The 25,714-nt window shown below is 49.4% G+C and overlaps 1 protein-coding gene across 3 annotated transcripts in view; it reads left to right on the forward strand.

Annotated features, from left to right (window-relative positions):
- The first annotated feature begins 214 nt into the window (after positions 1–214).
- The window catches only part of LOC308406504 (sodium bicarbonate cotransporter 3-like), a 34,342-nt gene continuing 8,842 nt past the window's right edge, over positions 215–25,714 (forward strand). The window contains exons 1-7 of one of the 3 annotated variants that reach the window (XM_080897548.1): positions 215–425; positions 17,900–17,981; positions 19,187–19,327; positions 19,405–19,543; positions 19,926–20,086; positions 20,497–20,685; positions 24,730–24,845. In XM_080897548.1, the coding sequence (XP_080753674.1) occupies positions 384–425; positions 17,900–17,981; positions 19,187–19,327; positions 19,405–19,543; positions 19,926–20,086; positions 20,497–20,685; positions 24,730–24,845 (870 nt within the window). In that variant the 5' untranslated portion in view covers positions 215–383. Of the gene's footprint in view, positions 426–13,313; positions 13,626–17,899; positions 17,982–19,186; positions 19,328–19,404; positions 19,544–19,925; positions 20,087–20,496; positions 20,686–24,729; positions 24,846–25,714 lie in introns of those variants that run through there. The other 2 variants (XM_080897546.1, XM_080897547.1) reach the window with 2 other exon arrangements.

Genomic DNA, 25,714 nt, shown 5'->3' on the forward strand with positions numbered 1-25,714 from the left:
GTAAAACTGCGCGGACTAGTCCGCTTTCTTCGCTGCTTGTTTTTACCGGATTCGTCGGAAAGTTTTCGTTAAAACCAACAAACTGAAGGGAACGCTCACGCTTTGTTACCGGCACGACTCCGCCCACTGCACGCTCCCGCTCGCCGATTGGTGGTAGTAAAACCACCGCCGCCACGTCATTGGAAAGCGGAACTGCCAGTCAAAAAGGGGCGGGACTTACAGCTGGAGTTAATATATTCCAGGCAGACGTAAAGTAGTGGCGGCGGAGAAGCCTTAAGAATAAAGAAGAAGGAGGCGGAGAAGGACCGGGAGCCGGCGGCTACACTCTAAACTCGGATGATCCAGCAGCTCGCGGGTGAAAGGAAGAGGAGCCTGCGCTGGAAATGGAGGAAGAGCGCGAACAGATGAGACCGCTCCTCACATCTGTAAGTTCCCCCTGAAGAGTACCTGTTAGCCGGCGGCTAGCGCCTCCTCCGCGGGCTCGGACGGCTCGCAGCCCGCGGAGAAGTTCTGGACCCAACATGGTGTCCACTGTCAGGGAAGCCTCCGGGCCGCCTCACCAGTCCCCGGTTGTCCCCGGGGAGGCCGCTCACCCGGCCGCAGACAAAAGGCTGGCAGCCGACCGCTTTTGTTTTTTAGGGACCACGCTGCTGCCAGGAAGTGAAGTAATGATGCGCGTTGGGCCAAACTGCATTCAAAAATAGGCTAATTATACGCGAACATGCTCCAGGCAGGTCTGTGAAGCCGCTGCAGTAACACAGAAGGGTGAATTTATCTGTGACGAAGTGAGCTTAAATTCGGCGTGCATCACATCCACACACGGGCTTTACTTTCTTTACTCTCCCCCTTCTTCTTCCGGCTTGTCGGTCTCTCTTCCCACCATCTCCAAACCCGAAATGTGCAGTTTTTACTCCTTTAAACAAGATTAAAATGTCCTTCTCGATAATCAAACTTATCCTTTCATGGCGACTGGAGAGTGCATTTAGGAAAGAGGGGCACGTGTCTACTGTGCGTGCGTGCACTGTGTTTGATTGCTGCCGATCGCACCGGGTAAAATTAGCCGTTTTTCCTATAGACTTTGGCGTAGGCTGCCCACCCCATCAGTTATATGTGGATTAAAAAACGTTGATTTTAGGAATGAAGCCGTCAGGACCTGTCAGTTCATTCATACCGCGTGAGGCCCGGGCAGGACAGGCTTACCTCCCTCCTGTGGTACAGTCAGCAGGCCACGTGGAGATGAGTGTCTGTGTGTGGCGTGATTCACGTTTCGTTTGGAGGACACTGTAGCGATGCTGCGCCGTGACCGCTCTCTGTGGAGTGGACTTCATAGTGAGGCTGGACTTTCTTGGCTTGGAGCATCCTGCTCAGGAGGGCTGGATGCTGCCCTGCTGTTACCATGGAGACAGAACCTGAAGCAGGGTGTTTAACTGAACACGTCACCGATGGACCCTGCTGTCTGTCTGTGTGGAAAGGATGCTCCAGACTCATCAAACAGCCAGGCGTCAACTCTCAGCTCGTGCTGTTGTTTCAGGTGTTTAGAGTTTTCTGACAGCTTGCCTCTTCGGGCTCGTCTCATGTTGAATGAGTCTGGTGTGTGACTGGACTGCAGGTGCCACAATGGAGGGTCAGATTTCTTTTATTCTGTTATGAATCCTGCAGCAACTTCGCTGTGCAATATTTCATGCATGTGATGCATTAAAAACACTCACTGCAGGACAAATGGACTTTGTGGTGACTTGTTGTTTGCAGACATGCTGGAGAACACTTTGATGATTCACGTACAAGTTTTTATGTCCTGTTCAGCTGGATAAAACATCTGGGACAGATGGTCTCTCAGAGCTCTGTAGTGTATAAACAGAGTCAGGTTTCATAAACGCTGAGAGGTATGTCATTCAACCCTCACAGCACAGAGCCATTTAAACCATTTACAGCTGAAGAGCGGCTGAGTCCTGTAAGCAAACGGTCCCACTTTTATTTAATTTGTTGTTGTGCATTCAAGTATATTTTTGCTGCCATGTGTGCAGACTGTGCTGCAACTAAAACACTTTCTGTGTAAACGACCATGAATTTTGTCTAAACTCCAAATGCAGGTAGAGTAACGGTTCGATAAACTTGTTTTGTGCGACGAGGCCCATCTGACCAATCAGGGCTGTCGGGGTCAACATCAGCAGGACGTACGTAAGCTGCTCTGTCAGCACATCTAACAGAGCAGGAGAAAGACTTCTTCAGTCGTCACGACGGGTCAGTTTGCTCTGTAGCACCATGTGCACGTCGTTCCAGTGCACGTTCCTGCTCCATGAGAGGATCCAGCTGCTGCAGTGCCTCTTAAACCTTCGGGCTCACCTGCCTGCGACCCAGATCAGCTTTCAGGTCTCATGTGATAAAGCAGCTCAGCCCTGCGTGACGTCAGGTTACTCCAGCCCAGTGCTTCTCGGGCCGGCGGTATCCCCATTTCTAACATGTTTTCAGCCAAGTGTCCACCGACCAGAACACTTTGATCCACTAGGGTTCATCGTGTCGCCACTCTGAGACGATGCTGTGCTTCACCGAGGAGCTTTAGTCTCGCTGGTAGAGAAGAGTCGGGCAGATATCTCGATGTCTGGCGTGTGACTGAACTGAGCATACGATGTGCTTCACATGTGTACAGCAGCAGGACACCCCGTGCTGTGTTATAATGGGTCTCTGTGGGAGCTGTGGCAGGCTCGCGGTGCACACACAGAGGATTCGTGTCAAACGCACAAGTCGTGTTGTTTCTCCTGAAACTGACTGTGAAAGATATCAAAGCTGCTTGTCAGTCATCAGAAGTCCCGGTGGCGTCTTGGTCACGTTCTGAAGTTTTGTTGAGGTTCTTGCAAAACTGCACGCCAAGTTTGCACCAAATATTCACGAGTGTGAAAAAGCTCTGTGTTGAGTAGCGTGTGCTCCAGTGTTAGCTTCAGGTAACTAATGAACGAGCACCTTTCTCCACTTCCCTCCGCCCTGTCTCGTGGCTCCTGTTCCAGTGCTGGATGTTCGCATCAAACACGGCCAAACTCCCAATAAGAGCTCCGACGTTTCTGCTCCTGGACCCGTGTGACGAAGAAAGAGGCGAGTCCTCTGTAACTGAGTCATACAAAGCTGCAAGAAAAGAAACGGGCCTGAAGATAAAGAGGTCCAGACTAAGAAGCCCTCACCTGCAGAGCGGGAGTCAAACTGAGCTGCAGATTTAAACATGAAACGCTGCGTCACGGCTCATAAAGCCTCTCCTGGTGAACCTGCAGGTTTGTACCCTCGACCTCCGGTGTTTGTGCGCGTCTTTGTCTCAGCAGATGTGATTCGTGTTTAATGTGCTGCTGACTTCCTGTCTGTGGAGGCTCCGGGGAAGCCGAGGTGCAACTTCATTGTAATGGGCCTCGGCTGTGAACAATGCGAAGGCCGTGTGGCGGCCGCGGCGCTCCCATGGAGCAGGTTATCGTTGGTGCAGATGGAGGAGGAAGTGAAGGCGTCTGGCTCGGTGATATTCGACTCTTTGATCCAGAGCAGCAGCAGGTCCACACAGGTGGGGCCAGACCTGCGCCTGAGCCACAGCTGCTCCACGTATGAGCCACAGTCGGTGTTCACAGTGGGGCCTGAAAGGCTGAGGTGCTGTGTACGTGTGAACTCCTGGCAGGTCAGATTTCCCTGAGCTGTTTCTTTCCGCGGTGGCGGTGATGGCGTTCAGGTGTCGGCTTGCAGCTTTTGTTGCAGGTGTCCACATAGCTGCGAGAGAAAGGCTGCGCTGTGATTTCTGCCTGTGTTTACCGTCACACAGAGAAAGTTGGTCGTTCACGCGTGAGCGCAGACTCGCTCTGAATCGCCGGCACTCGTCTTACATTTGGGCGGCTGGACGTCGTAGGGAGGCAGCAGGTTAGCGACTGGAGAGAATCACGCTCCAAAGATTTTCCTCCTAACTAGGTCATGGTGCACCTGAGGGACTCGTGCTGACATCAGCAGACTCGTCCTCGGGAGGCTCCACGCTCTCCGGTGGGCAGTTAGAGCGAAACCCGGCAGGAAACTCCGTCTGCAGGGAGTTTCCTGTATTACTATAGATGCACTGATGCAGACTGACTCACTTCAATTTTATGCTGCGTGGAGAAGAAGCCCTCAAAGGAAAGAGGAAAGTCTGCGACGTGGAGGTGGGTGTAGGCCTCGCTCACACAGGCGCACAGACCGTACGGGGAGTGTTGGTTGGAGGTTGTTGGAGGTGAAGTCGCTGCAGACGGGGTGCTGCTGATGCAGCTGTGGTGCCACACAGACTGTAAATCCTCCGTGCTTTAATAGAAATGTGGCGCCACCGTGTCAGTGCCGCGTTATCGGCCACATAAACGTGTCTTTCCAGGAGGCTGAAGAAAGTCTCATGTTTGCTTTAGATTATTTCCATCTTGTGAAATAAGAAATACAAATTTGTGCCGATTAGATAAACCGCCAGAGACGAACGCTTTTACTCTTGATCTACGAAACGTTTGGAGGTTTGGTTTTGTGGAGGAAACGTGGTGCTCACAGCGTGGAATATAATCCAGAGTATTCAGGTTGTGACCGATAACCTTTGATGATATCAGGTGATGCATCTCAGTCTGAGCTGGTTGGTGTGAAATAAATTCTGGTGACTTTACTGGACAGGTGTGATAATTAATGAAGAGGATGAAGAGTAGTAACTGATGATGAACATGAAAGAGGGACGGAGGATCAGGGAGCAGCAGTGTGGAGGGTGGTGCACAAAGTGTGTGACGACAGCGGTGAGGTGTGGAGTAGGAGTGACGGACGAGGGCTGGGATTTGGTGACAGACAGGACTCTCTGTGGATGAGGACGCTGGGAGAGTAGAGAGCAGGTGGAGCAGAAGCCCGGAGAGGTGGAGGTCTGCGCCGGAGAGAACGGGGATGAAAGTCAGAAGCAGTCATTCGTGTGTGAATGAGAGGGAGGCGGGTGGAGAGGTGTAGCTGGTGGAGGTCGACCATCCGAACCTCTGCTCCTGCCTGTTCTTCGTCGCTCGTCTCCACAGCGCCCCCTGCTGTGTCCTTTATTTCTACGCCTTTACTCCCCGCGGAGCCGTCTGTCTTTAAAGAGAGAAGTCTGATTTCACAGAAATTGCTGGAACTCATTTCCAGATGTGAAGCGTGCAGAGAGAGGCATCCTGGGTAATTAAGTGGCGTTCGGGGCTCAGGTGGTGGTGCGTCGCCCCCTAATTACAGTCCTGATGGTTCAGTGGCAGCTCTGATTGGAGGAACGGCGTCCGTGTGGCCTCGAGCCGGGTCGTGTAGGAGGAAGCTGCTGCTGATTTGCCTCCACGTGGGCGTGTTTTCCTGCTTGCATTTCTGATCGTTTCACTGTGAGACGCGCTGCCTCCTCAGGCCGGGAGCGAGGGTGAGTTTAAAGCTTTGGAGATGTGGGAGCAGCAGATGTGTCGCATTTCATTCCTCAACACGTTCAGCTGTAACTACACCAGCTAAAACAACTAAAACATGATGCTACCTCTTTACTTCTTTGTTTTCTTTGCTAAACAATTCTGGAATTTGTACATGCATGTATCTTAACCCTTTAAGACCGACCATAGAACCAAGTCCACCAGAGCTTATATTATATTTTTACATGCTGTGGAGACATTTTTGGAGCATTTCAAGTTGCTATACATCAATACAACCATTACAGCCTAAATTTTAATAATATGTCTGCATTAAGTGCATAGTAATTACATAAAATGCAAAAAAGTGCAATAAACTACAAAAATATTGAAAATCGTTTTTTTAACATATATTTCTAGTTACAGAAATTTTAGAGGCTTGTCCCTCAAAACTGTAAATACAAAAAAGTTGCACAAAATAGTTTCCCACCACAGGAAATTTATTTTACGTGTCTTCATAGTTTTATTTTTGAAATACACCAATTTTTATACACTGCAGGAAAAACGAAAATAAATATTATAGTGCAAATTTGCAAAAAAAACAGCAAATGCATCAAAATAAACTATTTCCAGCAGTGCAATATGAGTCCTCAGCATCCCAGAAATGACACAGAAAGTCATAAAGTCAAACATAACTTTTAAAAACACCAGTATAGGCTCATAAGGCCACGATGGTAAAAAACTACATTTCCGCAAAATGACATCACTTCCGGTTTCGGGCAGGTCATGGCGGACATGCGATAGTTCGCTGATGGATGTAGGAAGTGTTACAAACAGCTGATCGGATTGGCAAAGCGTGTTTCTGGAATATTATGTTTTTGTTGCTGCAAGTGCTTTTATGCAGTTTTTGTAAAGCTATATGTGGAAGGAAACTGTGACCGAGGACAAGCTGATGGCATCAGATGTAAGTACAACTCCTCCAGTTTCATATGCAAAACAAATGATTGCGCTAGCTTACGTGGTTGCAGAGCTACCGGGATTTAAAAATAGTTACGCAAAACGGAGCGTGCTGCTCCGACCGGCTTTAAAGGGTTAAATATAGTTTCCCCGTTGTTTAACAGCGGTGCATGGATCAGCTGCCTCACCTGCTCCTCTCATGAGCTCCGCCTATCAGCAAGGTTATTATCGTTAACAAAAACTAACGAAATAACGAAAACTAGAAGTGAAAAAACATTTTCGTTAACGGAAATAAAAATAAAAACAAAAAAGGAAAACTAACTAAAACTGTAATGTGTGCTCACAAAACTAACTAAAATTAACTGAATTTATAGCAAAAATGTGTTTAGTTTTCACTGATGTGTGCGTGTCATACAATAGTCGAGGGTGAAAATGAAGTTTAGTTTCCAGATTTTTCTTGCTGTGTCTCATTATGCCAGCAGGTGGCAGCACGTTAGTCGAGTCGTTTGTGTCGCTGCTCCGCCCACGCGCAGAATCATGTCAGGAAAAGTCGGGAGAAAGCGCCAGAGTCCAATTTGGGATTACTTTGAATATGACTGTTTTGGATAAAGCAAGTGTCTTGTAGTGGAAAGAGACAAATTATGAGGGACATTTCTAAAGGGGAAAAATCCCACAAACCTTAAAGTGCACTTGAAAAGCTCACACAAGAAGGCTAACCTAGCTTAGCTTGAGAAGGGAGCACACTCAACCCTCATCCCAGAAACAGAAGCTAACCCAGGCAAGGCAGCGTGATGCATCCCGAGACAACAGGACGGGGATATCTACACAACTGTGTGAGTCAATTGCCTTCACAAAGTTTATCAATTCACTTGAACCAAAATTACGAACACCCGGTGCTGCAAGAGTTAATAGTCTCATTGGGGCCAAGATATACATTTTATAGTTGCCTGGTATCAATGGTTGTTCATCTGCCTTTATTTATTTATTTATTTATTTATTTAAAGAACCCATAGGTGGGAATGTGAGTTGTCTGTCTCTGCGTGTTAGCCCTGCGACAGACAGGCGACCTGTGCAGGGTCTGGTAGCTGGAATAGCAACATACCCAAGGATGAGCAGAAGAGCATGACTGATATGATGAAACTGGGATTTTGTTGCACTTAATTATTGCAAACAACTAAAACTATAACTGAAACTAATCAAAACTATACTGAAACTAAGGATTTTCAAAAAACTATAAACTAAACTAGCAAACAATTGGTAAAAACTAATTAAAACTGATATAAAATTGAAAATCTGAAGTCAAAACTAAATAAAAATAAAAACTAGAGAAAATTGCAAAACTATTAAAACCCTGCCTATCAGTTCTCCACCCTTGTCATGTTCTAGCTAGAGCGCCCCCTGCAGCTCACAGGAAACTCAAACTGAACACTGCGCTGCAGCAGCCTGGCTGTAAGGACTGAAACAAGAGAATCCACCCCGGAGACTAAACTGACTTAAAAACCAAAGGTCAAAACGAAAGAGAGAAATAAACTATAATCACTATAACAGGAAGGCAGCGACTGAACCTTCAAAATAAGAGTGAGCGGCGTTTTCCAGACATCAGGTGATCACACCGTTGTCTTAGATGGTCGAAGGAGATGAAAACGATGCATCATGATGTCATAAAGCGATTCAACAATCGTATTTATCTGCACAAACCCACCAGCAGGGGGCAGCGTCTGGCTGAGCTCAGTGAGCTGTGAAGCTGCGATCTGCTGTCCTGACTCTGAGGAGGCGTTTGCAGGAACGATCCCAGCTGGGAACTCGTTATTCTCATTATTCCCACATCACGGTCGAGCGTCACGTTCGTCTGTTTCTTTCTGACTTCCTGTTATAGAAGCCACATTGAAACAGAAGAATGGAGGTCCAGCCTTGGTCATCCCTCACAGGCAGACACACATGCCGCCATAACACAATCATGTCACATTTCCGCACTGCGGGGGCCACTCCTCCTCCTCGGACTCACTGAGGCTTTGTTCTGCCATGGCGCCTGATGGTGTCTGAAAGTTAACAGAGCGAACCGCTGCGTGCTGACGTCAGCAGTCGCGTGCAACGATGCATCGGTGGCCACAAGTTTGAATGTGAATGGGAAGCATTTGATCTTTGGGGAACAAAGCCTTTTATTCAGGATCGTCTCCGCATCCTGGTAACTGAATACCTGCTGTTGCACCAAACAACAAGGTTCAAACCATCATTTTAGCCTTCACAAATCTGTGCGAGCTCTTCACTCAGGACGTTTTATCAGTTGCAGGCTTGGCGTGAGGAACGCCAGCATCATCAGTTTTACCCTCTTAAAGCCCCCCTCATTAAAAACAAGGTCAAATACGTATTAAGGCTTGTAGTTTGTATTGTTAGGGGCGTGGCCTTTTTGACTGACAGGTGGATGCTGACACAGGTGGCTGTAGCTGCTAGCTGGCTGCTTGGCTTCACTTCGGCTAACTTTGGACTGCACCTGTGGACCAGGTTTGTGCTGTTGGAGCCTTTATTGACCTAATGTGACCTAGAGCTGGGCGATATATCGAGTTTTTAAAACATATCGATATATTTTTATACGAGATATAAGATGTGACAATATCCTTTATATCGATATAGTCTATGTTACGTTATAATTATAGTTGTGGAGCCGCAAGTTTGCCTCTCTTTCGTCCACTTTTGTCTCTACGCAACGTTACTCCGCCTCGCCTTCACTGAACACAACTCCCCCTCCTACCCCATCGCTTCACGTGCAGGCAGCGACAAGACGGACACGGCAAATCTCCGTTAACGAGTTACTGCGCATCGCCCCATGCGTGGGGCTGGACGGCGTCAACGTGCTAACGAGCTAAACATGCTAACGAGCTAACCGCGCTAACCCTAAAATCCTTTCATTCTCTCAAAAGTTGATAGCGCGCCTTATGTATGAATTCTGGTTGTGCTTGATGGCCGCGAACCGATTTTATGTGGTACACGGCGCTCAGCAATCTGTCACAAATGTTTGAGTACGACTTTGGTAAGCTACGGAGCTGCACCGCTTAATAGATTGTCGGCGCATTACGGCTACCGAGGAGCTTCGCGGAGTGATACGTACTGTGCTTCAACGTAATATTACCGTACTGTGTGTGTATAAGGACCATAAATGGCACCTGTAAGAGACGTGGTTATGAAGCGGATTTCAAACTCCAGGCTGTCAGTCACGCAGTAAAACTTGGGAACAGAGCTGCTGTGAAATCTGTCTGTCTTTGTTATTACGCTCAGCGTCTTTTAGTTTACATTTTGACTGCACAATTGTGAGCTCTTTGTTTAGCACAAAAACAACCTTGTTTTCTTTTATTTATGGAGCATGATTATTTAATGAATGCTCATAATTTAATTTTGAGTAATTTTTCATGTACATCTGTGCTGTATGTTAATAAAAGTGCCTGTGTGACATCTGGGACACAGCTTTGACTAAGAACTCTCTTTTTGTTCTTACTTTATGGCTTAAAAAAAAATATATCGAGATATATATCTTATATCTCCATCCAGCTAAAAAATATCGAGATATGAATTTTGGGTCATATCGCCCAGCCCTAATGTGACCAATGAAATGGCTGCTATGAGGTCGCTGTGCTAACACGCTTCAGTTCTGGTGAAATTCTACTTGATTTATTTTTACTGAGCTCTAATCGGCCGTTATCTTGTCTGTGGATGCTAATTAGCATTAGCTGATAGCTTGCCCCTCCCCCTTCTGTTTCCAAATATGGCACTTCTGGCAATAATGCTAAACTCTGGGCTTCCTAATGTGAGTGATGTCATGCTGCTGCTTTCTGATTGGCCCTCTCAAGTACTTTGATCTGAACGGAGTACTTCCCTTTCAGAGTACTTTCTGTCTAAATCAGCCTCCTTTGGCAGCCCCACACACACACACACACACACACACACACACACACTGGGTGAGCCCAGACCACGGTCAATAATAGACTCACTAGCTGTGAAATTAGCCAATCAGAAAGCTGCGGTGGGGCATCAGCACACAGTTTAAACACAAGGTACACTGTGTGTGTGTGTGTGTGTGTGTGTGTGTGTGTGTGTGTGTGTGTGTGTGTGTGTGTGTGTGTGTGTGTGTGAATTTTCCCACAGTTGCTGATGTGTTTAGTAAATGCTGCTGCAGTCCAGATGTTTTTCCTCCCTGCTGGTTCTCCTAATATGGCAGCATCAGCACAGACTCTCTCTGGTCTCAGGGGAGTCGTGTGTGTGTGTGTGTGTGTGTGTGTCATTATATTTTCATTGCAAAGATTTCCAAAAACATTCTTCCTCCCTGTTGCACTTCCTCTTTCTTTCTCTCTTTGCTGGAATCATAGCTGAAGCCTGCAGCAGGTTGTGGAGCTTGAGCTTCAAACTTAAATGTTTTCATGCATAAAAGAACATTCGCTCCATGTTCCCTTCTTTCATACTTTTGCCGTATTATTTTTCATCCTGCTGCTTGGTTAATGACGGGTTCTTAGCAGCCAGGAAGCGGCGGCTGGCCGTTATCAGCTGTAGAAACCAAAACTGATACAAGAACATTAAATGTCATGATCTCCAATATAAAGATACAATAAGACATAATAAAATAAACAGGTATTTTTTTAACGTAAATAAATAATGATTCAATAAAATCAGCAGAAAGCCTGTTTAAATAAAAGCGCTTAAACCTGCTCTTTGTGACGGCGCCTCAGGTGGACGTCAGAGGAACTGCAGCTCCGATTGAACAAAGTCCCAGTTTAAGACCCCAAAAAGTCATGGTCCCAGTTTGAAGGACAAATATCTGCCACCGTTCTTCATGTGGGTGTTTGTAGCACGTACATGTATGTGTATTTCCACATGCTGCTCAGCGCCGCTGCTGTGGGGCCTTAAGGGCAGATTTGAACCACCTGACCTGCTCTGTTCCTTTGTGCCAGCGCAGCTCGTCTCTCCTTAAGTAATCCGAGTCCCATGGGACCGTTTGCCGTTCCTCCTGTTGTCTTCCGACCTTTGACCTCGCTCTACGGTTGCTTTTTAATCTCGGTGATGCAGGAAGCCGATTCTCCTGACCTGGGAGTCCCTGTGGGAGAGTCGGGGTGGGTAAATTCGATTTGCTCGCAGGGAGAATCGGCAGCGCTGGAAAGAGTAAATGAAGCCGTCTCGTGTTTCTCAGCATGGACAGCGTCCCGTTTCACCACCGGGACGGCATTCAGCCTGGAGTTTTGCATCTGAAAACAATAAATGGAGCGATACTGCGTACGTGCCTCTGAGGCCACACCAGTTCTTTTCCACTCAGCTCAGGAATTCTAATGAGAACCGAGAACAAGCTGCTGCATGAACACATCAACACATGACCAAGGAGCTTTTACATTTCCTCCACAATGCACTCATCTGGCCTCTGACAACCACAAGTGGCCGACTCGGCCACGTGACCAGAGCAGAGAAACTCCACATGTGAAATGGAAACAGACTTTCCTGACTTCCTCACTTCTCGGCCTTAAACGCAGTGACCAGCTTCCCTGCTGCCGTGCTCCTCTCAGCAGCTCACGCTCGTCTTTTAAGGTCAGTAAAGGATCGTCAGCTGACCCCACGGCTCGTCTCGCCACAGAGGGTTTCCTCCCATGCATGTCGTCTCTGCCCTACAGGCAGCTGCTTTTAGTTTGAGAGGAACTCATTTGAAAAGCTTCCTCACACAGACAGTGGACTGGTGGAGCCCAAAAACTGGGACGACAGAGGGAGAAATGCTGGACCGAACGAGACTCTGAGCATTAGGCTGAGACAGTAAATCAGAGTTTTGTCAGAAGCACCACACCCTGCACTTCCCCCAGCATCCAGCAGGGGCTCCAGCGGGCTCAGGCCCCACGTTAAACATGTGTACAGCCTGATACCAACTGTTGGGTCTCTGTGGATCAGCTGTCCCCAACCCCCGGGTCATGGTCCGGGCCGTGAGAGTTGAGACTCGGTCGTGAAATTTTATGGTTTTCAGGGTTTTAATCGTGTGCTCGGTCTCCCTGGGTCTCTCCCGTGTTGTAGTTGTGCGTCTTATTTTGAAAGAAATATTTATGTGTTGCCATAGCGACCTGAGAGCATTAAGGGGCTGAGCGGAGGACGCTGCTAATAAAGTTACACAATCACACAGCAAATTTGCGTTTATTATTATATTTACAAAACCCCACAGTGTTTGTCTCGGTTGTTGTATTTATCTGCCACACCGGAAAGGCCGCAATGCTGTGGACGATTCCCAGCTTGTCCCTGTATTTTCTAACTCGCCTGCTTAAAGGCTTAAAGTTTGCATTGTGACTGGCAGCAGCCAACAGCCTGCACTGTGGACTTTGTGACAAACTGCCTAAACTAACAAGAACTAGTTTCAACTTGCACCTCTTTATATAATTGAATAAATGGGGATGTATATGTGTTTATCTTTTCAGTAACGATGTATTGAATTGAATATGTTTGTTATTTGTGCAGCTTCACAGCAGTGACCTGAGGCGGTTGTTTCAACTATGAGGAGTTTGTAACATAACGACTTGTCATGTAAATTCATTAAATAAACAAATCATAAATACATAAGGAAATAAATGCGCTAGACAATAAAATAATATGGAAATAAAAAATGGGAAGTGGCAACTTTAAAGAAGTAAAACGTAATTACAGGCGTCAGTAAGCGTACAGCAGTAAGTACAGGAGGTGAATCATTAGAGGCGTAATCATCTTATTTGGTTCATTTCATGTTGATTTGAACATCTGTGACTATAAAGGAGTCTCGTGTGTGTGACCTCTGACCTGGAAAGTAAACACTGCGGGTACGGACGTGTCGGGGTGGAAAACGGGGCGGCTGAGGCCGGTTTCAGGTCAGCAGTTTCAGTTTGCTCTCGCTCTGTTTGCCTTTTTTTCCTGCTCAGAAATGTGGATGACGCCTCTGTCAGCAGATGCCCCGCCTCCTTTTTTTCAGTGTTTTTTTTTTTTTTTTTTCTTGCTGTGTTTGCAGACTTCCAGGCTGGCTGCTCGCTCAGTGAAGCAACAGCTCTGCTATAAATACTTGAATCGTATCCGAGGCTCTGCTGGCAGCTCGCTGTCTGGATTCACTTACTGTCCCGGGGACACTCGCACATCCACGCTGTGTTCGAGCTGCAGACGTACAGACCTGGTGGATTTGATTTTCACAGCTCTGTGGGACACTTCCACCACAGTTTTTCTCTCGTGTGGCAGGATTTCTTTGACCCTGAGGAGTCTGTGTTTTTGGACTGAGCAGCTATGGGAGACTTCTGGGGAGACATTGCCAGTCAGAGGGTGGCCCGGGCCATGTCTCTGGTATGTATCTGCTTATAGAAGCAGTTTCTGTTTCACGTCATCAGATTGAAAAGTGGGTTTCTGATGTTGATAGTCGGGCAGCTTCTCCTTTGGTCGGCTGTTCGTGGTTGTGACTGAGCTCTGAGCAAAGGTGACGAGCGTTAGTGGTTTCCATGTGTCTGTTGGTCGCGCAGCGTTGAAGGAAATGAGTTTAACAGGAAAAGAGCTGAAAGCGTGTGTGCAACAGCGACAACACAAATGGCAATATCCTGCCTCTGCACACACGCAGTGTCGATCGTAGCCCAGACTCCGCTCTGATGTTTAGAGTCCACCGGCCGCTGCATCGGCGACCGGCCGACTGCTCTGCATCTAAACGCAGCCACAGGTGCACCTCGAGAGCGGCGGGTGTCTGCTGCGTTGCAACATCTGGCCACATCTGTTTTGCACGGTATCCGCTCACAGGTACCGGCTCACCTTCAGCTCGAGCCGTCGGTGGACAGGATCCATCCTCAGGAAGCAGATCTCTCCTGATCTCGCCCTCGTCTGGTGACGTGGGCGTCTCTCGCCGTGTAGCTGAGCTACAGAACAGAAGAAAAGCTGCGTAAGCACCGGCTCTCGTAATGTTTCCCCGTCTTTGTGTGAGGCGCACAAGTGCAGTCAGACTGCAATGATGGACCCAGCTGAGGTTACCACATGTCGGTTTGTAACTCTGACCCCTCGTGGCTGCTGCGCACGTGAAGCCCCACACAGAAGTGACGCAGTCAAAGGTAAGAGGTCATGCTCGTGGGGAATGACGCGCTGGATGTTTCGTACTGCCTCGCTCTCTAAAGCTGAAAGCCGATCTTGAAGTGTGAGCGATGTTCTCGATCCTTCGGGGACAATTTATATTTTTACAAGCCTTGAAGTGAAAGTTTGTGTATTGCTCCGCTCCGGTGTCCAGGATCCAGAGTTCATCTCTGAGGTCAGAAGGTCAGACCTGGCCGTCTCCTCCAGGTCTCTGCAGTGCTGATTTCCACCGAGGGCCGGGCGATCGAGTTTAGTTTGAGTCTGGACGCCGCAGCTGGAAGCGGCGGCTGTGTTTTCAGTGTGTGTGCTCGGTGAGGAAAGAAGGGAGCCTCGTCTTTTCCTTCCTTTAAGTTTAGTGTAAATTAGTAGAAAGTCCTTTCACTCTTACACACAGGACAGTTTATTAGGTACAGCGGTTGAACTGTTCTTTAACGCAAATTTCTAATCGGCCAATCACAAGGCAGCACAAGCCGACCTGCTGAAGTTCAAAGTGATAAAGGTGACTTGAAGCTCTCCTGGTCTGAATCTTTGTGCTGTGATGTTCGGATGTTGTACATCACCACGGTAACTGAACCGGCTCTTATACAACACTTGTACGTACAACCACAGCATCAGTGGTGCAGGCCGGTGGCGTGGTGGGTCGCGGTGAGCCCCACGATACAAACGGAGCATCATTTAAACTTGCGGACCAGCGTCTTCTGATTGGTGAAGTTGTGTGTTATCCTGCTGGAAGCAGCCAAACTCTGATCAGGCCAGCTGATGGATGTTGCAACAGCTGTGCGATGATGTCATATCGACGTGGACCAGTCTCTGAGGAGCACGAGTATAGTGTAACTAATAATGTGGCCGGCGAGTGTATATTTGTCAGCTGAGGTCAACTTTGCACCCCCCCCCCCCCCCCCCCCCTCGGTTCACTTCCCAGAAGCAGCTCTGAGAGTTTCGTAGCTTCTCAGATGTTGTGAAAGAGAAGAAGAGTCCACGTGTGTGCGCTTCCTGTGGGCCGATGTGGCATTGGCAGCGTGCGCTAACAGTGTTTGTAATGACAGGAAACGGGAACCCGTGTGTGTGTGTGCGATCTATCTTTAACCCTGCTGAACCGGATGGATCTGTCGCTCTGCTCTCAGGCACTTGCAGCTTATTTGGACCGAGAGCTGCAGGCGTGTACGCTTTCACCACATCAGGCTTGGGAGGCTCCTCCTCCTCGTATGTTTGGGTCTGTCAGCGCCTCAGATCTGTTCCTGCGGGGCGTCCAGCTCTTACTATAAATAAACACAAACATTTTACTGACGTCTAAGTTCATCCCTGTGATGTAGAGGTATCAGCATGACATCTAAGAAAGCCTGCTGATGATTTTTATGGCTGAATGTTTTTGGCAACGTCCTGCTCCAGCAGGCAGGATCGGTGCGCCCCTGACCGCGCTGCCGCGTCCCTGACCGCGCTGCCGCGTCGTATCCACTGACAGCAGAGCTCCGACGTAACCACTAAAGTAACCAAATTGTTGTTTTCCCGGGAAATTTAAAGTAACAATGTAACTAAACAGCTAACCCTTGAGCAGTAACCATAGTAACACTGGTCCTGACATGAGATGTCACACCTGCGACGACGTTGGTCTTCCTGTTATCAGTAACTCGTCCTCTGTTTCTCAGCCCAAAGTGACGACACCTGGCTCTTACTCTCAGACATGTTCGGGCTTGTTGTGTTTCTGAATGTCGATGTGTGTTGTTGCTATAGCTGCAACGATATCATGAGCATCATATGCTGTACGATCATATCTGTACAGTAATGGCACGGCTGTGATGGAGCACTCTTAGGGATCTGAAGCGTTCGCTCCGAGTTTAAACGATAAACCGTTGGAGAGCGGCCATCTTTGTTGTCACTTGCCGGCCTCACAGTGACAGCAGGTCAGTGAGAGGCAGGACGTTAGCATCCACCCATCAGAGCAAACACATGAGAGACTGCAGCTGACGTAAATGGGCAGAGGTCAGCTGACTCGCTACCTCGCACCTGCTGGCTCGTCCTGTCTGTAGAAACTCTCGGGGCCTCTCACCAGCTCAGCTTCATCTTCTTCATCTTCCTTCTTTTTTTTCATGACTCAGCTGTGTCTCCACGCACACACAAATGCAGGCACATGAGAGACAAACGATCTTCAACTTTATTCTAGGAGTCTGCAGCGTGCCCAGACCTGTCTGTGAAACTACAGAGGCGCAGCTTCGCTGTTCTCAGACGTGATGAGGAGGAGCGGGGCTAACTGTCAAACTGTGTGATCGTTCGCTAGTGACGATTAATCACTGACAGAACTCGGCGGTGTTTTGAAGCGTCTGCGGTCTGAGTGTCTCTGGGTCGGTTCATTAAACAGAGGAAGGTCTCTGTGTCGATGAGTGATGTAACAGATCCACAGTGATGCGGGCGTGCATCGACCCGCCGTGGTGAGGACTCTGCCGGGTCGTGAGCTGTGGGGAAGGTCACCTGCAGGGTTTCCTTCGGTCTCCTGGCTCGCTCTGCGAGCACGTGCTCGCTTCAGAGATTCTTCATCATTATTGGGATGAACAAGCTGAACTGAAGGGCGAGTTTAAGCTTTCTGCCAAAGGCAGCGTGAGACAGAAGTGCGAGCTTTGCAGCAGGAATGATTGTTGGGAGGCCAAAATGAGCCCAACCTCACACAGACGGCTCAGCGGAGCTCGTATACCTGAGATCAGCTCGGGGTGAGTGTCAGGAGCTCCGACGTGCAGACGGAGAGATGCTGCTGAGCGGGAACGTTTTCCAAAGAGGTCGAACTCAAGCAGCTGCTGCTTTTATGACTGTGTGTGCGCGTGCGTGTGTGCGTGCGTGTGTGCGTGTGTGTGTGTGTGCGTGTGTGTGCGTGCGTGTGTGTGATGTGCTGCTCTGCAAACAGACAGCTGGTTGTTAAAAAGCAGCCAGTGTGGAGCTGCACTTCCTGTTTGACACACCAACATCAAACTTGTGTGTGTGTCTCTCTCTCGGGGCGGTTGACATAGGTCATTATGGTTAGTGGAGCACGCTCAGTTTAGCGTACGCGGGTACGCGTCCTCTTCTTTCCTGGTTTTTTTTGTTTTGTGTTTGTCTCCATCTCACCCTACTGATGTCCAGCTGTTGCTCCACTTCCTGTTGTACAGTTAGTAACGCATTCCCATCAGCTGTGGGCGGAGCCAGACTCCTTGGCTGACAGTAACTTCCTGCCCGTTCACTGTGACATTGTTTGGTGATTGATTTGAGTGGCGAGGCGTAATCTGCAGCCGATTTTGGTGGAGGCGTGTCGGTGTTTAAAGCTGCAGACGCTGTGATTGCGATTACTCTGCCGGCCTCCCGGTGCCAACTAACACGCCGTGACCTCAGCAGCCGTCCTCACGTCACTCACGGTCTGTCTCCAAAGCCTCGCCGTTGTTTTGAGGCAGACGCGACCGTGTTTACACAGAGTTGGAAAATGAGTTTGATAAACACTCATTTAAACCCACTCTCAGGTCACCTGTGGGTCTGTGTGTGTTCTGCAGGGGAACGATGAGGAGGCCGTGCTGGACCAGGGCAAGACCAGCTCCACCCTTTACACCAACTTTGAGAAAGAGGAACTGGAGAGTGAGTTTATACACCGACACACACAAAGGTGCCTCAGTGTGTGTTTACAGTCAAACACACAGTAACAAAATGACTCAGCCCGCATTTACACACACACACACACACACACACACACACACACACACACACACACACACACACACACACACACACACACACAGCCTGAGGCTCGAGAAAATGATGATTTAAAATATTTCAGAAAGAATTATGTCAAACTTGGAAACAGCCGTAAACAGTCTGCAGTGTGTCGACGTCATTTCTGCAGAAAAAGTGGAAATGAAATCTCGTGACGTGTACACGCCAAACATGGAGTGTGACTCACGTGACCTCAGCTCTTATTGTGAGGTGGCGTGTTCAGAAAGAGGAACTAAGGCACGTACGAACCCCCGTGTGGTGCTTGTGCTGCAGCTCCTGTCATTTTCAGCTAAGTCGTTAACCCTTTGAAGCCCAGCTTCTCTGTATGTTTGTACCTGCCGTAGTGCCATCAGTGCAACCGTTGTATCCCAGAGTTTCATCATGTGTGTGCATGAAGTCCACAGAAGCTACGTGAACTGCAAAACGGTGCAATTAACTACAGAAACTGTTTTTTTACACATATTTCTGGTTACAGATATTTCAGAGGTGAATCCCTCAAAACTGTAAATGCAAAACGTTGCATGAAATAGTTTCAAACCGCAGGAAATGGATTTTGTCTTCTTAGTTTCATTTTTGAGATGCAGCAATTTTTATAAACTGCAGGAAAAAACAAAAATAATTATTTTTGTGCACAATTTGCCAAAAACGGCATCAAATCAAACGATTTCCAACAACCGTGCAGTTTGAGTCCCGAGCCTCCCGGAAACCTCTGAAAGGCCCTGCAGGGAAACACGAATAGTGAGGTCACGGTAATTACAAGAAGCATCTTTAACTCAAACGGAGCTTCAGTTCACATCTCGTTAGACGCTGTAGGTTGTTTCCATGTTATTACTAGTTTATTACAGTCCTGTTTTAAACAAACAACTGAGTGAGAGGTCGACACGCAGCCAGAGAAAATCCGATGAACGTTACTGAGGTAAGGAGAAACGGAGCGTGCAGTGCGAGCTGTGCAGCACGCCTCCCGTGTTAGCAGCGCCTTCAGTGTTTCCCTCACGTGTTTGTTTCCAGCGTTCTGTTATCACTGGAGGTGTAGAACAAACTCATGTGACCCCTCTGCTTCTCTCCGTCAGGTCACAGGGCGGTGTACGTTGGCGTGCACGTTCCGCTGGGCCGCCAGAGCCGGAGAAGACACCGTCACCGCGGACATCGACATCACAGGAAGCGCAGAGAGCGCTCGGATCGGGAGGACGGGCGAGAGTCGCCGTCATACGGTCAGGTTTGAACGAGGATAAACAAACACGGGCCAGCTGTAGGACGGCGGCGTGCTGAAGCGTTTGTGTCCCCGCAGACACGCCGTCTCAGAGGGTCCAGTTCATCCTCGGCACCGAGGACGACGACGAGGAGCACATCCCCCACGACCTGTTCACCGAGCTGGATGAGCTCGCCTTCAAAGACGGAGCCATGCAGGAGTGGAAGGAGACGGCCAGGCAGGGCGCTTATGCTCTTTCTCTGCTTTGCGTTCAGACGTTAAACTTTCCAATAACGCTGCAGAGCTGTGAGGAGCGATCCTCCCGCCGTGCAGGGGCGAGGCCTGGTTTGTTCAGCGTTTCTGACTCGGGTTAAAGAGGTTTCCTCTCTAATCCAGACTGCAGAGCGCTGTGAGGACGAGGAAGACGAGCCTCACTGGATTTGAGAGGAAACCGATGAAGGCGGGCCGAGTCGTGTGGTTTGGAAACCTTCAGATTAACTTATTTACTCAGCAGAGCAAAGTGGATCAGCCCACATTAGTGTAGCATTATAGCATTAGCACGAATCAGACGCCTGGCGTTCTTCAAATGTCAACACTCGGCTGTGTGTGTGTTTGTTCAGGTGGCTGAAGTTTGAGGAGGACGTTGAGGACGGCGGCGAGCGCTGGAGCAAACCCTACGTGGCGACGCTGTCACTGCACAGCCTGTTCGAGCTGCGCTCCTGCATCCTGAACGGCACCGTGCTGCTCGACATGAGAGCCGGCTCCATCGAGGAGATCGCAGGTCAGAGCGCCGTCGGGAACTCGTCCCATCACTCGATACGCTGCTCCAAAAACGACCTTTGTGTTTAAATCTAGAGGAGGTCGGAACGTGCTAAAACCACACTTGAGCTCTAAATCTAGTTTGGATCAGCTGCTGGAGACGAAGAGCGCCACGATGAAAGCGCAGCTCTCTGGTTTCCTCCTGCTGGTATAAGCTGCCCCTCAGCAGGCTTCCAGGCATCAGCCAATCTCTAGAAAGTTGGTATTCAGGGCGAGTTCTGACGTCTTGTTTCAGAGAGAAGAGGAAGTGAAAGGCTGCTGCGAAGGCGTTTGATAAATGATTCTGCTGCACGCCTTTCATTTCCTCCTCAGAACATAAACCTGCAGTGCGTTTGTGTCCATCAGCTGACCTCTTGTCCTCCTTCCTCGCAGACATGGTGATTGACAGCATGCTGGCGTCCGGTCAGCTGGAGGAGGGCGCGCAGGAGAAGGTGAGGGAGGCCATGCTGAGGCGCCACCACCATCAGAATGAGAAGAAGCTGAGCAACCGCATCCCGCTGGTCCGATCCTTTGCCGACATAGGCAAGAAATACTCGGAGCCAAACTTACTGGAACGCAACGGTGAGACCGCAGCGCTCTTGTCATCCTCGCACCTGCAGGTCAGGAGACGAGCTGCAGGAGGCCAGTTCAGGTTGACCCCTCCTGACCTCTGGCACTGCTCGGGCTCTGCAGGGTTTAGTTCTGCACTGTTTAAAAACCGGGGGGGTCTAAATGACCTCAGCGGGTCGGCGGCACGCTGCAAACCAGCGTGGCGGTAGGTTTACGAGTTCTTTACTAAGTAATGCACTGTTTTCTTTCATAGTTCTTTGTCTCTGTTGTCGGGCAGAATGTAGAGTCTGTCCGTCCTGATTGGTCGAGGTAAAGGGGTGACAAGACGACGGGTCTCGTATTGCTGCATGGTGCCGTTGCCGTGGTTTTTGAGTGATTGTGATGAGTGATGGCTCCGGTTGGTTTCTCACCTGCCCGTACCTGAGCTGCTGTGACCTCACCCTGTTTATTATTGACCGGGACTCCCTGACCTGGCCGGACCCGCTGACTCGCTGAGCTAATAACCAGCTAACAGCATGAGCGAAGTCGGCGTTTTCATATCCGCACTCCTGGATCCTGTTTGTGAGAGGGGAATGTTTTAATGCTGCTCGGGCCGAACGCCGTCTGCAGGCGCTGAGCCGTCTGACGTGCGTGTGACCTACGTGACCGATCAGCTGCAGCTTTTACCGTTTGCTCGTTCGTTCAGGAGCTTTTCTTCAGATTGACTCTTTCCTACAGTTTATAAAGCTGAAGACATCAGAGCAGAGCTCAGGGTCAGACTTTGACTGCAGCTGTAATCAGCTTCACGAGGTCATCGCCTCCAGCACGACGCTCCCGGCTCGGTGTGTTTCCTCTGCTCTCCACCACAGTGGACTGAGTGGGCTGATGCCCAGTTACAGCAGCTCTTCCTGCATGTGATGGAGTAAACATTCAGTAATTGGCGTGTTCACTGCAGACGGGTAGTTAGAGCGAGGGTGGCCCTCCTGCTGCCTTTACCTGAACAAAGACTGTAACTAAAAGACAGAAAGTGTTTGCTTCTTAAACTTTTCAAACAGGCTGAAAGCGCCAGGTTCATCCTAGCTTGGTGACTGTCCCTCGGGTCCGGAGGCAGCCGGACGACTTCTGTGTCCAACTGACACGATGGGAGGGTGAGGCAGCGACGCCCAAATGTCCTACCGCCTACAAAGTGACCACCCCTGTACAGGTGCGATACCTGAGACGCCCTCAGATGGAGGCGAAACATCGTCCAGAACCCAGAAGTCGTCCGGCTGCCCTCCGCTTGAGCACTTCGGACGACCGGGACAACCGAGAACCGGCACAGACCGCTCTGCATGAAGCTGCTGTGGCTCGTTCAGGACTAGCAGGACTTGGTTCTAATAAAACGCGCCCTGAGGTTTTGCTGCTGTGTAAATCAAACTGAATTGAATTGGTCCCGGACCGATCCAGATGTCTTGGATTTGATGGTAGGCGTAAAGAAAAGGCGGAGCTTCGTGATTGGTGGAGGAAGGTTTAGCTTTAGAAGGCCGATGTTGGTGTGACGTGCGTCCTAACTCACTGATCCATGCACGCTGGCTTGGTGTTTCCTTCTTCATCATCATGATCTTTCTCCTCCTCTTCCTCCTCAGGGGAGGGTCTGTCCTCCTCTCGTCTCTCTCTCCTCCGTCGTTGCTCCATGGGCTCCGTGGTGGTGCACCCCCCAGAAGAGGAGGAGGAGGAGGTGTTCCACCTGGGAGATGAAGACGACGTGGTTCCCCAAACAGGCAAATACGGCACGGCTTTCCTCCGGCCGTTTCCACGCTCTGACACTGAAGCATGCCCGCTAACGTGCTGATGAAGCTGGAGGCGGATGATTGGACGAATGTTGGCAGACTGGCAGCTTATTTGGGGGCGGGGTTATTTTGCATGTTTTTGGTTTATTTTGCTGCCGTCTGTCTGTTGGAGACTGAGCTGCGTGAATGTTGGACCTGCAGTGTCGTACAGCCGCCTGTCCGAGCCTGGGTTTGTGTTCACATCCAGTCTCGTTCGAGTTTTTCTGTTAACAAACTTTTTTAACAGGTGAAGGTTGAACGGCAGCGTCCTCTGGATCCTCGGTCTCCTTTAGCCTCTGCTGGAGTTAACAAACCGGCCTCTGGTCACACGTGAAGCGCCTCAGATGTTGTTTTCAGCCAATCAGAAAGGAATCAGGCGGCTGCCTGTCATTAGCAGGCTGTTAGCTGTTAGCTGCAGCGACTTAGAGTCTGCATGTTTGTTTCCTGTTTGTTTCCCTCGCTCTGACAGGCGGCTCGGGTCCGATCTGAGTCCATTTCCCTCCTTTATGAAACATTAAAGATCTGGAAATCAGGACGTCTGAACTTTTGTGGTCTTACTACACAAAAAAACAAAACCCACCAAAAACTACGTTTCCTTGTATTGTAAACTTGTTCACCGTCTGTGTCGCCGTCAGAAGCGCGGTCAAATGAAAGTTTATTGCTATAGCACATCTTAGAAGACCATCGATCAGCAGCTCGATCTTAGTGCTCTCCTGGGGTTGTACGAGTGGAGGAGATCAGTTAGGTAGCTAGGCGCCAGGTTATTTCAAATTTTAAAAGTGTGCAAGAGAAATTAAAATCAATCCCGTATTTAACGGGGAGCCAGTGTAAGCTAGCTGGGACTGCAGTGATGTGATCGTACCTTCTGATGCCGGTTCAGAGGCGCGCAGCAGCATTTTGAAGCGACTGCTGAAGGAGAGAGTGGGAGGCCAGTCCAGAAGTGCTGAGAGCGGGGAAAAGTCTTTCAGTGGGACGTGGCGCTTTGCTTTGGCACTTTGGTGTAGCTGATGCTAGGGCTGCTCAGTTAATCGAATTTTAATCTCATTACGATCTGGGCTTTCAACGATTATTAAAGATGACTGAGCCGATTATTAGCCCCTCCCTCGTGCTTTACTCTCGCGCTGCTCCGTGTGGCAAATCGAGCGCACCTCTCTGCGTTTCGAACACGCGTCACAACAATTAAGAGGGAAGCTCAGCAGAAGTTATTTGGAGAGGAGAGTGACGGCCGCTGGTTGAAAAGAGGTAAAAACCTTCAGTGGTGTGGAAACATTACAGGTTCAGTCAGACGTGGATCAAGTGGACACAGTGTGTGAACTTTGCTACGGTGTAGCTGCACCACAGAGCAACACTGCAAAGTTCACGAAACACAGATGTTTATATTTTTCATTTATTTTTATATTGCAAACATTTGCACTATTTTATATTATTTTTTAAAAGTCATTATTCAACACATTGTTATTAAATAAATATCGTCAAATAATCGAGATCTCAATGTCAGTGAAAATAATCGTGATGATCATTTTTGCCATAATCGAGCCGCCCTACTGATAGAAACTAGTGCTTCTCTAATTTGAGGGAGCTATCCAAACATACTCCAGTGTTCCTGACAGTGCGAGAGGGCCGGCTGGCCCAGAGGGCTGTCGCCTCTAAAGCTGTCATTTCTGTTTTATTTTCATTTGGGGTGCGAACATTATGCCACAGCCAGGCTTTAACGTCCCGCAGACAGTCAACACAGGCTGGAGGGGGCAGAGGCATGCAGGTCCAGGGGCAAGTGGATGATTTATTAAAATGCATCCCAGCAGGTCGGCTTGTTTTCTCTGCTGCGTCGCGGTGTTTCTGCGGCAGAGAACTCTGGACGCTCGAGTGACTCCCGGCACTTCCTGTTCATTAATGATCCGTGAAAGAATCAAAACTCGCTGACGCTCGATCACCTGACCACCGACTCATCACTCTGTTCAGGTGCTGAAGCGTGAAAAGCTGACGTGAAGCTGATTTGTGCTGACCGCGTTCGTGGAGCCGAGACTCTGCTGCGCGGCGCTCTGTGACCACAGGCGTGCTGCGCACCAACTAACAATGATGTAACCGAGGAAACCGCGTCACTGCCCGCACCGCGCTCGGCTTCAGCGTGAGCGAGCAGGAATCGCATTCTGAGACTGAACTCCGCGGGTCAGGAGGCGGTGATGTCACGTGTGTCAGTAACACGGCTGTGTGTTTGCAGACAGCTGCTGCAGATGTTGCGTGTGACTCTGTGGTCTTTGTGGCTCTGCAGGTCTGCTGGCGTCGCCTCAGTCGGCCCCCGGAAACCTCGACGACAACAAAAACGCCGAGAGTCGCGGCAACGGCGGCAGCGGCAGCCGGGAGAACAGCACGGTGGACTTCAGCAAGGTAAACGCGGGGCTCCGCCTCACACGCAGGTTGGGTGGTTTATAGGTCGGCTGCTGCTCCCTGCAGCTTTCCAATGTTTGGAGCTTCAGGGAGGTGAGAGATGCTTTAATGATGAGAGGTCAGAGCTGCACCGCTGTGACCTCTGACCCCTGCCAGCTACATGAAGCCTCACACATCAGCTGGTGTTCAGATGGGACTGAAACATCCCTGAGCTGTGGGCTGGTGGGTGTAGGAGGCTCCACCCTGACGCTGCTCCGCCTATCAGACGCACTGCGACAGATGCACTAATGTTTAAAACTAATAAATGTCAGAAGCACCGAGATGGATGAAACGTTCAGTCTGTGAGTCTCTGACCCAATCAGAGATGTTTACCTTCAGACGGTGAGCATCTTCAGAGGTCCGGCCCTTTAAGTGCACAGAGCTGCACAGGAAATGACCACATGAAACTTCTGAAGGATTAAAAACACGTTTTTAGCTCCGACACCCGGAAATCTGAGGCTGGCGCTACGTCAGAACTAAATGCAGGTTACACGGTGGCCTCGCAGCTCAGGGCAGGTTCCCACAGTAACCTGCCAATGTGGCGGAGTCTAAACTGACTGTCACCGAGCCTCCACTCCTCGAGTCGTAGGCATAACCTGCAGAATTAAAGCTGTGATGGTCCCGAGTGACCTCATGGACGGGTCGCTTTAATTCAGTGGTTTATGTTTGACTTTCACACATGAAAGAGAAGCTGTGGGTGGAGGAACCTGCCACCTGCTTCCTCCACGCCGCGAACGAACACAACGACATCGTCGCAGATTAACGTGCACAGTAATGCGCTGAAAGGCAGCACGAGGCGTTCCTGCACAGCAGAACATCCGTTTGCTTTT

This window comes from Rhamphochromis sp. 'chilingali' (genome assembly GCF_963969265.1).
Source record: "Rhamphochromis sp. 'chilingali' genome assembly, chromosome: 11".
In the NCBI taxonomy this organism is placed as follows: Eukaryota; Metazoa; Chordata; class Actinopteri; order Cichliformes; family Cichlidae; genus Rhamphochromis; species Rhamphochromis sp. 'chilingali'.